The sequence below is a fragment of the Fusarium pseudograminearum genome, chromosome 2 (genome assembly GCF_000303195.2).
Source record: "Fusarium pseudograminearum CS3096 chromosome 2, whole genome shotgun sequence".
Classification (NCBI taxonomy): Eukaryota; Fungi; Ascomycota; class Sordariomycetes; order Hypocreales; family Nectriaceae; genus Fusarium; species Fusarium pseudograminearum.
Genome location: NC_031952.1, coordinates 2,926,843 through 2,939,781, shown reverse-complemented (window position 1 = coordinate 2,939,781; position 12,939 = coordinate 2,926,843). Strand labels below are relative to the sequence as shown.

Sequence of the window (12,939 nt, the reverse complement as noted above, 5' to 3'; positions counted from 1 at the left end):
TCTCGACGACGCGAAACGAAATAAAGATTGAACGGATGCCTAACAAGCAAGGCATCCGATAACAAGACGGCGGTCTTTACGAGATATCCCGGGTAATTGCTTGCAGCAAGCCCGTTTCTGTCTGCTTCCCTAGGTGGAAATTCGGACAATCATGCGAGCATATGATGGCTTTTATTTGCGAGGCGGGTTCTTGAATGCTTTTGGGTTTTATCTGCGGTTATAAGGGGTTTCCAACCGTTGCTGTTTTCTATTTTACTCTATTTGCTCACATCTCATGCTGTCGCCTCCTCGCGGAGTTTATACCGATTTCAGTAATTCAAGAACCGGTCCACTGGATATTTGTCTGCGTGATGTGATGGTTGAAAGAAGACGGGACGAAAGGTTATATGAACTAAAGTTGGTCTAATATTTTCATTAGTCACTAAATCAGCTCTGTGAAACCCATTTGATCGGTAAGTATTCATAGGTTATACTGTTTTGGCAAGAAAGGCTCAATGATATCGTGTTGCAATTCATTCGCATTATCTAGGTACATCCGTGAGGTTTTGATCCTTCCTGGGTATCTCACTCCTACAAAACTTTTGTGTATCCGATCATTCATAAAAATGCACTCAGAAAACGTCAAGATGGCTTTTGCTTGCCTCAAGCTTCCCACTTGTCTCACCTCTCAAACAAGCTTGGGTGTATTAGTGCTTGCCAGGAATATGGGCACGTCGACTGGGGTGAATGCCGTCGTCGCCTGCTGGACGTCTGTCGGCATTGGCCTTGCTGCTCTCCTCCTTTGCGATTCTCTCCCGCTCGATACGCTTGGCGCGGTTCTCGTTTAGTTTGACGTTCTTCTCCTTGATCTTTTCCTGCCGTTGCTTTGTCTTTCCGCCTCCACCGGCACTGTAAAAAGTTAGCCATGTCTAAATGTAGTGTTATATGAGAGGGTGGAAAGCATTGACTGCGAATCAAGATCATGCGCTGGGGACAAAAGAAACTCACGTTAGCTCGACGTTGATGCGACGAGGATAAGAAGTACCATCCGTAAACTCGGAATGGTGGAACTTGTCAAGACATGTTCGCATGTGCCAGACCTTGGCGAATTCGACAAAAGCAAAACCACGGCAGGGCTTTGAGTCCTTGGGATCGCTCATGCAGCGGACTCCTACGGGGTCCAGAGAGGCAAAATGGGCTTTGATGGTTTCAGCGGTGGCGGTAAAGGGCAAGTTGCCAACAAAGACAATATGACGGTCGGCTTTGCCGTTGGTATTTTCAGCAGTCGCTTCTGCATCGGCAGACTCGCCGTTTGTGGTTGTCTCTGCGGATTTTTGCTTCTTGTTCTTTTTCTTGCTTTTCTTAGATTCGTCCTTGGGTTCAGCATCGATATCGGCATCGGCACTGGCGTCCTTTGGCTCCTCGACCTTGGCCCTCTTTTCCTTCTTCTTGTCCTTCTTTGCAGACTTTTCGGCGTCTGCAGTGACATCGGCGGGCTTGTCGTCTGCGCCGGCCATTGGGGTATCTTGGGCATCTTCGACATCGTCGTCTTGTTCGGGTAGATCCTGTAGATCCTTGCGCTTCTCCTTGCGCTCCTTGCGCGATTCCTTCTTGAATTTCTTGTCTCGCTTCTCCTTCTTGGCTTTTTTCACGTCGGCGCCATCATCCTCGCGCTTGCGCTTCTTGGCAGGGGCTTCGACGTCAATCGAGACAGGCTTCTCGTCGACCTCGGCGGTCTCTCTTGCGCGTTTGCTCTTCATGTTGGTGATGTTTGGGCTTGGGGAGGGCGGTGGAATGAGATGGAGTCTGTATCAATCAGTTTGTCGTCGCAAAGTTAAAAATAGTGTCCAGTCTCTTAAAAAGAAACTATGAGCGGTACAATGCAGTCAAACCTTCTCTTAGCACTTTGAGAATTTTTGAGGTTCTGGGAGATCCACATAAAAATAAACAGTCTAAGCAGCCTGGCAGCCTATTCGTCAAGACCCACTGGTCCCGGAATCGTGCCGCGGTGGGGCCGGGAGAGGCCGAACCTAGAGTAGACATCTGGACAGTCTTATTGAGAGCTTCACTAACAAACGCATTGTAAGGCAAAATTGCCAGTAAAGATATACCCTTCATAATTCGTCGAAACTATGGATCTTCGGTCATTTACACTGATTACTCGGTTGGTAGCATCACTTGATGAATGAATTACTCATTCAATCTTTGCAGAGATATGAGTTTAACAGTAGAGCATCGCTTGATAACTCGCCAACATACAGTCATTATTCACATCGTAACTTCTATAACTCTTCTAGATCTAAGCAGCCAGCTCGACTGGCCGGGGGCTTTCCTGTTGTCCAGACATCTCAGCAATAACCCAAGCGCCCTGCAGCTCCTGCCTTGCCTTGAATTCATTTTCTGTCGAAAACGTCTTTGCGGTATCTTGCTTTGGGGTACTCTCTTTATCTCTTCTTCGACGAAGAAGATAGATGGCCCCAATGACAGTAGAGCACACTACCACAAGCCCGCCAATGACTCCCCCGATAATCGGGCCAAGATTGTTTTGGGAGGGTTTCTCTTCCGAGGAACTACTGCTCTTTTGAGTAGACGTCTCAGCAACCTCGGTAGTAGTTGAAGTTGTACCGCTTGAATCGACTGTGACTGTGGATGTTGGCTCCTGTGATGTGGTAGTTTGCTCGGTTGTTGTAGTTGCAGTCGCAGGCAGTGGCGATACGAGATAATTCTCGACGGTATAATGCTTTCCACATGCGATATATGAATAGCTCTGGTCGATTCCGAATGTGAGAATGGCTGTTGAACAAAACGAGCTACGACCGCTATCGTCGGGTCAGTTCTGAAGGGGAAGAAGATACACGAACTTACCATGTAAACGTAGTTAAATCTGTATCAATCATACCGCATCCCGTAGAGCACCTCCCTTGGTCGATACAATAGCCGGCAAGGCCGCAATCACTCGCAGAAACCACTGTTGTTGGGCAGAACCCCCATATCCCATTTCTTGCGTCAATACGACAATTAAATCCTTCGTCCGCAGTTCTCTCCTTGTCTGGATCGCCATTTAAATAGCCGCATGTTGACAACTCTGTGCTGATGGCTCGAGGCTCAAGACGAACACTCGATTGTGTCTCAAAGGGAGCTCTGGTTGAGGATATCGTATGAAGTACATAGCTGAGTGATGTAAACGTCTGCGCTAACACAAGTAAATAGAGTTGAAGACGCCTCATGATGTACGTGAATCGTTTGTCAATGAAAGATTAGTTGAGATAAAAGGGGCTATACGAAAAAACTTTACACTTCAACGACTCAGTGCGAAGGACCTCAGCGTTATATCCCTACCACCGCTGGTCTACACGCACTTACATGGGTGGTCTGAGTTGGTTGAGTCGCTTGAATCCCGAGAACTCGGGTCTGCGCATGCATTGAGACTATGATTGGGCACATCCTTGCTTGGGATTTCTTATGACTTGTTCGATGTATATTCTGTGATGTTTTACCTCCTCAAACTAGCATATACGAGATGTTAGTCCTCGGCCTTTTAATCGTGAGCCGAGAGCTTTTGCTATCGCCATCGCACAAGTGTAACTCTGTGAGACATCAGGCCCCCTCAGAAATGTCTTCTTTTGAGCCATGTTCGCTAAATGGTGCCTCCATGTCGAGGACAATGCTTTTTTCCGTCTCTAATCCACTGTTGGTTCCAGGATGATGTGATGACAGCAACCAACTGCATAACTTTTAGTACACGTTCAGGGGTACCAGAAACATGAGACATAGAAAGCCCATTTACTATGGTGTAAGTGGGTCTTCACGTCTCTTGTTATCTGCTCCTGAGGACGTTCAATTTCTAACAATAGGAACACAAAAACAAATAATCTAAGACTTGGACTTCCTTATGGTTTCAAACAAAACAATATCACAAGTTTCTTCGCTCAGCCTTGTACCTAGTAGGGTGCGAAAGGCTACAATACAGACAGCCAAGGTGGGCGCTTAGAGCTCCCAAAATATATTTAATCCCTGCATTTTCGGATGCTGTTGGTTGTCACTCACATTGTGTTTGTCTTGTCTCTTTTTCGGCTTTTATTTTCTTCCCTTTTCATGAACCTTATTGTAAGATGATTCGAAAAATCGTTCCGCCGCTGCTGGCAGTTTTCTGCGTCTTTGCAATTTTTACCAGCTCGTATCTCTATTTTGGACGCGAGTATCTGACTTGGCCTTCTACTTCATATGATCCCATAAGTATCGGGCATAATGAGGCGCAGTCGAGTACCAATTCAACGTCTTTCAAGACCGAGGCCAAGACCACGAGCGCAGATGTGCAGTCAGCCACTTCATCAGTACCTGCACCTACTCCAACCGTATTAAATGGTCTTTTACAATTTCTTGCTATAGAGAAGACTGTACTAATAATACACAGGCACTATCCTTTCAGCGGAGCGCATCTCTCCCTACATCTCAGCTATTCTAGATCCAACAGATACTACGCTACCAAGATTGACATGCCCTGTTCTTAACACTCAACGTTACAAAGAACTACAAAAACATGAGAACCAGGAGTCTAAGACAGACTATTTCTTTGCCCTCAACCTACGCAACTGCAAGGATATCCTTCCTCAACTTCTGGGCAGTATCATTGAGGTAGCCCGATACTTAGGTGCTAATAGATCGGCCTTAAGTATCGTCGAAGGCAACAGTTTTGACGGTTCAGCTGATATACTATCAGCACTTGATCCATTCCTCAAGGACTTGGGCTTGGTATATTTTTATAACAACTCAAAAATTGACCCTTCAAAAAACGCGCGTATCAAGAAACTCGCTCAACTGCGAAATTTGGCTCTGGAACCGTTGGTCAAGAATCGGGTGTCAGCTTCACCCCAGACAACTATCCTCTTCCTCAACGATGTTGCCCCTTGCCCGGAGGACATTCTCGAACTCGCTCTCCAACGGAAACGCCTCAAGGCTGACCAGGCCTGTGGAATGGATTGGACCTACGCTGGAGAGCACCCGACCTTCTACGATGTCTGGGTGGCTCGTACGATTACAGGGGGTTCATTTTTTGATGTAGGTTCTGATGGATCTTGGGACGAAGCTTGGGATCTTTTTCGAAATGATGCAGCGACTCGCGAGAGATTCGAGAATAAGAAACCATTCCAAGTCTTTGCTTGTTGGAATGGAGCGACCGCAATCAATGCAGCTCCGTTTTTGAATGGACTTAGATTCAGAGAAAGCCACCCTAAAGAATGCTTCCAAGGAGAACCCACGCTGCTGTCAAAGGATCTCTGGCATAGGGGCTTTGGTAAAATTGCTGTCATTCCCAGTGTCAATCTCGAATACTCGATAGAGCAAGCCGCCAAGATAAAACAACTCAAAGGATATGTGTCGGATATAGTTGGCAACGAGGATGACGATGCCATTGAGTGGAAGAATTCACCTCCCGAAAATGTAAAGTGTATGCCGACTTGGGAAACACAAAGCTGGAGGCCATGGGACGAGACGTTGTAATAGCTAGTTTTGTATTTATATGTGCATATTGCTCTTGATGCCAACTTGCTGTGTTTCTTTTTTCCTTATCAATGAAGTACTCATTTGATCATTAAAGAGATATGAGTTTATAAGACAGGTACCTGATTGCTGTTGTTAATACACTTGATAGACGAAGATGAAGATAATAAGTACGGCGAAGAAGAGAAACAATTAACAGTAACGAAATGGTTTGACAACCTATTGTTAAGTAATGATGACTCTTGTTAGGAATATAAAAGTCAGTATTGTCTTTAAAGTTATATTAAGTCTCTTTTATTGTTGAACTGCTGATACTGTTAGGAACGTCCCTCTAAGAAGGATGACTCGCCACCTCACAACCTCATACCAACCACCAAAGTAGATACTCCCCCTTAGAGTTTCCCTTTATTACCTCATGGCGGTGATATGCCTCAGGGTATTAGAAAAGTTGGCCGCTGAGAGCGTCAAGAGTGAAATCAGTAGGTCAACCTATGCTACCAAGGCTATAGCCTTTAGGCTTCTTATTTTTACACCCTCGGACTTAGGTTAATTCCTCTTCTATCTAATGATTCCCAGACTTCTCGCCGTGTGTCACACTTTTATAGCCAACTAAGCTTGCTTAGTTGGTCTACTCCTCCCATCAGATCAACGAGTACAACAAAAACACGCATGGGAGGTACTGCCGCCAGCGGACTTGAAGATGGGCTGCGGCCGGGGCCTAGGAGATCTTATGTTTGTTGACAGAGAGCCAGTTCGTTATGCCTAAAACTGTTAGCTCTTAGGGGAAGACAAAAAAGTTCACTTACATGACAATGAGTGTCGAAACCTCATTTCAGAGGGCCTCCAACTCTAACCACTGAACCTCCCATCGTTGCCTAGGGGGCGGCGGCATGACCAATCTTGGGGTTATCCGTATGAGCACTGAGCTCGTCATATCTTGGACATTGTCTTCATATGTCAAGAGGCGCGTCCTTTGGACACTGTAGATAATTATAGATCATGTTGTTCTTGTTGTTTATATGGTTCCTTTGGTCGGGTCTCGGTGAACCCGTTACGTGATGCGTTCGGTGATTCAATCCAGCCCCTTTGCACCCAGCAAATGTTGTTGTGGTTCCTTTTAAGCTGTGACCTAGATGGGGTTAGGCCGATATGGGGTAGGGTTATAATCTGCACTACTAAACCTTGGCAGATCCAACGTCTTTCTTACTACGTTGGATGATCTTACTATTCAGTTATTATAAGCGAATTTGACTCGATAACGGCAAGTACCCGAAGCCATGTGAAACGTCATTTCACACATGTGGAAAGTTTAACTTGACACCAAAAAGAGTATCTCCAAATGGAAAAGGTTGTAGTATTAAGCGACAACAGCTCGTGGGATCAATCAGCACCTGGGTCACATAACCACGCTGCGCTGCACACATGCACCGAGATGACATTACGTGCGTTGTCTCAACATTTTGTCCTCGAGCTCACCCAGCTCTTGGGTATTACTTTACGCCGTACTTTATCCAAATTCTCTATATCGACGCTTCCCACATTGACCGAAAAAAGCGTGGCGTTCTGGACATAAAGAATACCATGATGCGTTTGGCATGTTTTCTGCCGAGGAAAGAACTCAAGGAGAATTTGGCTTTGCTATTCTATTAGATGCAATGCGCTTTATTAATAGACTTTACAACCGAATGTTCTACACTGTAAATTAAAACGCTCTACATCTCGGACCACAAATGCAGCAGCCAGATGTGGTACTTAAACTAGCTGCGCAATGTAAAGTGCGTGCAGCTAATTGCCTATTCTGGATAGAGAACAATAGATAAAAGCATTTATGAATTCAGTCAATAGGAACGATCAAATACTTGATTGGCAGTTAAAATTATATAGACATACGAAGAGCACTGTATGTTCAATATTGCTGAAGGTTGCTTGTATACCTACTTATGTTAGTGAACGACAGCAGAATTGCAGATATTAATTGATTCATGTTACACACGCTGGTTAGTAGGTACGGAGCCGCAGGGACGAAAGAATATTGCTCAATGACTGCCAATTTAATGGAAAGCTTTATTTTCGGTATGAACTAGGAGTGTTTAGATACAATATAACTGTCTGGGCAGATTCATGGGTAATGGATGCGATGGGTATTAGACAGATTTCTTCCATGTAGAACAAACGCTTGTACATGGGCTTGCTACTTGACCATATTGCCATCTAGTGACTGTCGAGATACAGATAATAGAGAGGTTGATTGTCGTGAGCAGTGTTAAGGGGTAGAAATCGTTAAACGACATGTCAAATTCTTGCAATTGCACAAGTATTTTACTAGAAGGGGAAAGTACCAACATGGCTGTGTAAGTTGAATAATATGATATTATCAAAGAGAAGCGACTGCCATATAATTTGTCGTGACCGAAAATGGTAGTGCGTTGTCTGGTCCGATATCAAACTATCCAAGGAACTGTACTTGAGTGTCAGGGGTAATGGATGCAATGGGTATTAGACAGATATTTTCCATATAGAAAAAAAGCTTGAACATGAGCTTACTGTTCAATTATACCTGTATCTAGATAATGTACAAATCAAAATGACAAGGTAATTGTCGCGGGCAGATTCAGGGGTAGGAATCGTTGAATGACCCGCCGATTTCAATGCAATTGCCATTGCATTTGAACTAGAAGACGAAAGCTCTGGCTGTGTAGGTACGACTTTACTTGGCAGATGAGATCAAGAATTGGACACCATGGTATTGTAAAAGTGAAGAGACTGTCGCAGAACAGGAAATTCTAGTAAATCGACCCCTTTACATCACGAACTCGATTCTAAAACATGAAATGGCTAATTACCATCTTACATTTTTATCAATTACATTTTTTGGACATCTGAAAGTAATTAAGCCATGGATGAGTCGATTGGGGTTGGGTGCTGGCTCCTTCCCTCCAGGTTGAAGGTGGGCGCTGGTGCCTTCCTTCCCGACAGAGATGTCCGCACCGGTCGATGTAAGTGAGGAAGGAGCTCCTCGACCCAGGACTACCCACCCACCATTTCAGAATTTACCATTCTTTTCAGTACTCACCAAATCTTCAAAGACACGAACAAATCGTACAATTCTTCAATTCTTCACTCAAACTACCAAGCTATTCAAAATGCAAACTCGTCGATCAGGTAGAATCGCCAAGCAGCAGCCAGCTGCCCCTGTGGCCGTCCCCCCAGAGACACCACAGGCCGGGAACAAGAGGAATGATGAAGGGGCAATCAAACCCCGTCAAGCACCGCAGCTTCCTCTAGACGAAGAAGAAGTTGCCGGAACGTTGGCAACTCCGTCTACGTCCAAGAAAGTTCCTGGTAAGTTCTTTCCTCCATGCTTGTCGTCCATGACTGACAAGTAAGGTGGCCTTGACGACGAAGAGTCCGAGCTGCTCCAAGGCAGACAACGAGGCGCGCAAGGCCAAGCGCACAAAGGCATTTATTCTAGCCTACCCCTATTGCTTTATCTTTCTTCCTTCCTCATGATCATTACCGTGCCGAATATTTTCGCGCTGAATATTACCGCACTGAATCACAAACAATTATCACCATGCCGATCATCTTCATGCTGAATATCAGCACTAAACATTTCAGCGTTAAACATCACCGCGCTAAACATCATAACGATTATCACAAATGATTATCATAGCGCCGAACAGCACTGCGCCCAATATGACGATCATCACAAACGATGATCACCGCGCCAAATATTATGACGCTGAATTACAAATGACCATCTTCACGCTGAATTATAAACGATCACCGAACGGCACAATGTACCTATCCCCCTCCTGGCTACCATGGTTTCTCCGACCGCCGTCGTGACTCTCGCCGCGGACCACGTGCCACAGTAACTGGGCAAGTTCTCATCTTATGTTATCATTATGATCTTATCTAATCAATCTTCAAGTGTTTCCGCCAGGGGCATGTTCAGTCTGACTGCCCTAAGTGGCTGGAGCTGAAGGAGCGAGAGGAGGAGGTCACCAACCTCCTCGAAAAGTAAGTAATTTAATAGAAATATACCATATCCAAAACTGACAAGATAAAAGGTACAATGCCCTCGCTGCCAAGCATAGGTAGGGCCGAGCTCATCCGTCGCAACGACGCTCCTGCTGCTGCCGCCACCGGCCCCGCCCCCGCCCGCCCACGTTTTGTGGCGGTGCCTATGCCTGTGCCTGCCTCAGATCCTGCGGCTCCGGCCGCCCAGTGAGATTCGTAAGTATATCCAAACATCGCATTATCACTTGTCATCAACTAATATCCAATCAACTTGCAACTAGGTGAGTTCTGATCTTATCTTATTATTTTTATCTAATCTAATCTATCTTATCAAGTGCTTCCGACAAGGCCGTTCAGTCTGATTGTCCTAAGTTTCTCCAGCTCCAGGAGCGGGAGGCCGAGGTCGCAGTCGGATTACAGCAAGTTCATCCAGGTTCAGGACCTGGAATCCGAGGTCGTGGATCTCCTCGCATGTTCAGTCGGATTGTGAAAAGTTTATCTGGGTCTAGGACCTGGAAGCCAAGGTTGGGGACCTTCTTGCCTAGTAAGTAATGTGATAGAAATATACGGTATGTTCTCTTCAGATGCAAAACCAACACTGTCGATAGCCTCTACAACCTATCCCTGGTCTTGTAAAACGTCCTTTCAACCACAGCCTCGATCCGACATGATAAATGCCATGTTGAGACTCTGGAGAGGTCTTCGCTACTGTTCCAGGGCAACGCCATTCAGGTAACTTGCTGAAGGCTGTAGTTGTATCTGGTGTACCCAGTCTACTACCTCAGCAGCACCACCCTCAGGGTATCAGAAAAATTGTTCGCTAGGAGCATAAGAGACAAAATTATTAGGGTATCTTATGCCACTTAGACTATGCTTCTTAGACTACTTATTTCTATGCCCTAAGACTTAGGAAGCCAACTTTTCTGCTACCCACCAGACCACCTGTGTCGTTGTCGCAGGGGTGTGTACGTGATCGGTCCAAGCCAGGGATGTGGTTTGTACTAAGGTTAGCGCCTTCCCACATATCTCCACCTGCCGTAGAACCTTGTCAGCCTTAAAAATCTGCTCCACCCCCATGAACTTTGTCTCTGATGTCCATCATTGATTGGATATTGGTCAATAGGGAACACCCACATCATTGGATGTAACTGGACATCGGCAGGTACCCGGTTCTCCACGTGGCATTCCAAATAAGTCGTCAACACCATAAATTGAGATATCAAGAAGTGGTGATAGTAGGAAACAGCGCGATGTAGCGACCAAATGTGAAAAGGATCAAGCCAGAACAGATCATAGACTCAAGTCAGGCATTCTGCTGCCTTGGAGCGATATCGCACTCCTTCCTGGCACAGCTGCCTAAAAAAAAAAACGTCAAACGATGATCGGAGCAAATGGCCTCGAGTCACGTGTGGGGCTCACGGATCTCGCACAAGTCTGACCCCTCTTTTATTTTGCTTTCCCTCCGTAGCCACACCCGAGTATTCGCCGTAAGTACTTCTTCTATCCTCACTATTCTCTACCTACAGCTTTGCCTCTACTTGCACCTTTGCACGCTTCTCCTCTTCCCTCGTTTCTCGCTTTCCTCAGACACAGTTTCACTCTCTGCGCGCGAATGGGCAAGTGCTCACTCTGGCGCTGCTCTTCTTCGTTTGCTCTACATTCGCAGGCATTTCAGCACCTCATTCTTCGCTTCAAAGAGTGGCCAAGTGATCACTCTTGCACTGCCTTTCTTCACTTGCTGTTAGCATCCCTCATTCCTATTACTTGTGTCCTACAAGGTATTGGTCATTATCGTGGCACTTTGGTCAAGCAACATCTCCGGGTCTCCTAGCCGAGTTATCAGAGGCAGTGCTGGACAGTCCAAGATTGAGCTGCTTCCACTTGCTTGGCAATTCATTTCTTTCACAGTATTGCCACTCTCTGCCATTCATAGCATGTCTGCTCGTCTGCCAATGCTCTTGTATCCCTCTACTCTCTCGGCTTGCTCAGCATATTTCCCTGGGCCAGCTTTATCCACCTCTTATGTTGACACAGAAGCTTCACATTACACTACTCTTCAGTATCAGGCACCAACGTTTCTTAGGTGTTCTTTCCCTACCCCCCGTTCGGTGGTTTCGGTGGTGGCCCGTTTTGTAACCACGTAAGTTAGGAAAATTACACTTTGTACTCTACCTATTTAACATCTATAAGTGCCGGCGCCAAGATCATGTGAAGGCCGACTGCCCTCTACTCGCTGCCTATAATGAGCTAGCCGTTCGTGTGGGCGCGCCCACTATCGAGAGACCTCCCGTTCTAGGAGAAGCCCCTGCTACCCCCGTGCCGCCCCCGGCCCCTGCTCCCTCTGCTCCGCCGCCCCCCTCGGGCCCTCTTCGAGGACACCAACCTGTGCGCCATCAACGCCAAGCGTGTTACTATCCAGCCTGCCCGCCGCCTCCGAGGTGAGCGCAACTAAGCGAATGGCTTTGGGAGGATAACGAAATTTTTGCTTTGACGCGAGGGAATCTGGGCCATTTATTTTTTGCTAGTAATTGACCATGAGTCTACTATTTGTTCCCTTATTACGTGACTGTCTATGGTGAATGTGACAAGTAATACTCTGCATGGTATTGCATGATATGATCAAGTAACCCAATATCTAAGACTTGGGGAGAGGCGTAATGGTGCATATGACTCGCTAGTTGAAGGCCCATGGCGAGGATAAGAACAAAGGTATTTCGGCCGTCTTGAAGAGTGTTGATCCTGCAACGTGTTGATTGAGATTGATTTTGTTATTGAAAGCCCCTGAAGATTAGCCGAATGATGTGTTGATGTTCGTGCACTTTGTTCGCCCATGACTGTAGCCAATCTGTGATTCTTGGAAGTCGAGGCGTTGACCTGTCGAATGCTGTTATTTCAGCATCATTGCTCTGTCGCGAGCTGGTGATCTTGTGGTCCTGCCATGGAGTGTAATGCCTGTATGGAAGAAACTGTTAGACTACCAATTGATTAATGCAAATAGAAGGGCATACCTGCCATATTGCGGATGCCTGCGGTAGTTTTGTAGATTAACAGAAAGAGTTGATGATAGTTCCGGTCAAGGAACAAGACCAAGTCAGTCTTGAGGTACCTCGTTGCAAGTTAGCCTCAAGCTTCATCGTCAGTGCCATTAAAGGTCAACTCACTAGATAGTGACATGCTTCCAGTCCACGCCGCGGCATGTGAGGAGAAGCGGCGTATGGCAGTGGTTGATTGCTACCACTTTCACATGTCGATGTTGCTGATGTTGTTATCGTTGTCGATCAATTGGCCCATACTCAATGCCCCTCTGTCCACCTGCTTACCACCCAGCCGCCATCGCCATCAACACCATCAACACCATCAACACCATCAACACCATCAACACCATCAACACCATCAACACCATCAACACCATCAACACCATCAACACCATCAACACCA

At 46.2% G+C, this 12,939-nt stretch overlaps 4 protein-coding genes across 4 annotated transcripts, besides 3 other annotated features; 2 read left to right on the top strand and 2 right to left on the bottom strand.

Annotated features, from left to right (window-relative positions):
• Positions 1-686: 686 nt before the first annotated feature.
• Positions 687-1,739, bottom strand: FPSE_08261 (uncharacterized protein; the record flags this gene model as incomplete). Its single annotated transcript, XM_009261379.1, has 2 exons — positions 687-888; positions 988-1,739. 2 exons carry the CDS (start codon positions 1,737-1,739, stop codon positions 687-689), a joined length of 954 nt encoding a protein of 317 aa, XP_009259654.1.
• A 539-nt stretch (positions 1,740-2,278) lies between these two features.
• On the bottom strand, positions 2,279-3,402 carry FPSE_08262 (uncharacterized protein; the record flags this gene model as incomplete). The annotated part of the gene is made up of 3 exons (XM_009261380.1): positions 2,279-2,798; positions 2,845-3,167; positions 3,343-3,402. 3 exons carry the CDS (start codon positions 3,400-3,402, stop codon positions 2,279-2,281), a joined length of 903 nt encoding a protein of 300 aa, XP_009259655.1.
• Positions 3,403-4,091: 689 nt separating this feature from the next.
• FPSE_08263 (uncharacterized protein) lies at positions 4,092-5,478 on the top strand (the record flags this gene model as incomplete). The annotated part of the gene is made up of 2 exons (XM_009261381.1): positions 4,092-4,344; positions 4,394-5,478. The coding sequence occupies 2 exons, from the start codon at positions 4,092-4,094 to the stop codon at positions 5,476-5,478; spliced, it is 1,338 nt and encodes a 445-aa protein (XP_009259656.1).
• Positions 5,479-7,821: 2,343 nt separating this feature from the next.
• FPSE_08264 (uncharacterized protein) lies at positions 7,822-10,325 on the top strand (the record flags this gene model as incomplete). Its single annotated transcript, XM_009261382.1, has 8 exons — positions 7,822-7,829; positions 8,419-8,474; positions 8,641-8,820; positions 9,152-9,278; positions 9,467-9,501; positions 9,552-9,708; positions 9,837-10,045; positions 10,255-10,325. 8 exons carry the CDS (start codon positions 7,822-7,824, stop codon positions 10,323-10,325), a joined length of 843 nt encoding a protein of 280 aa, XP_009259657.1.
• Positions 9,620-9,648: a repeat region.
• Positions 9,789-9,833: a microsatellite.
• A 2,504-nt stretch (positions 10,326-12,829) lies between the features above and the next one.
• Positions 12,830-12,936: a microsatellite.
• The last annotated feature ends 3 nt before the right edge of the window (positions 12,937-12,939 follow it).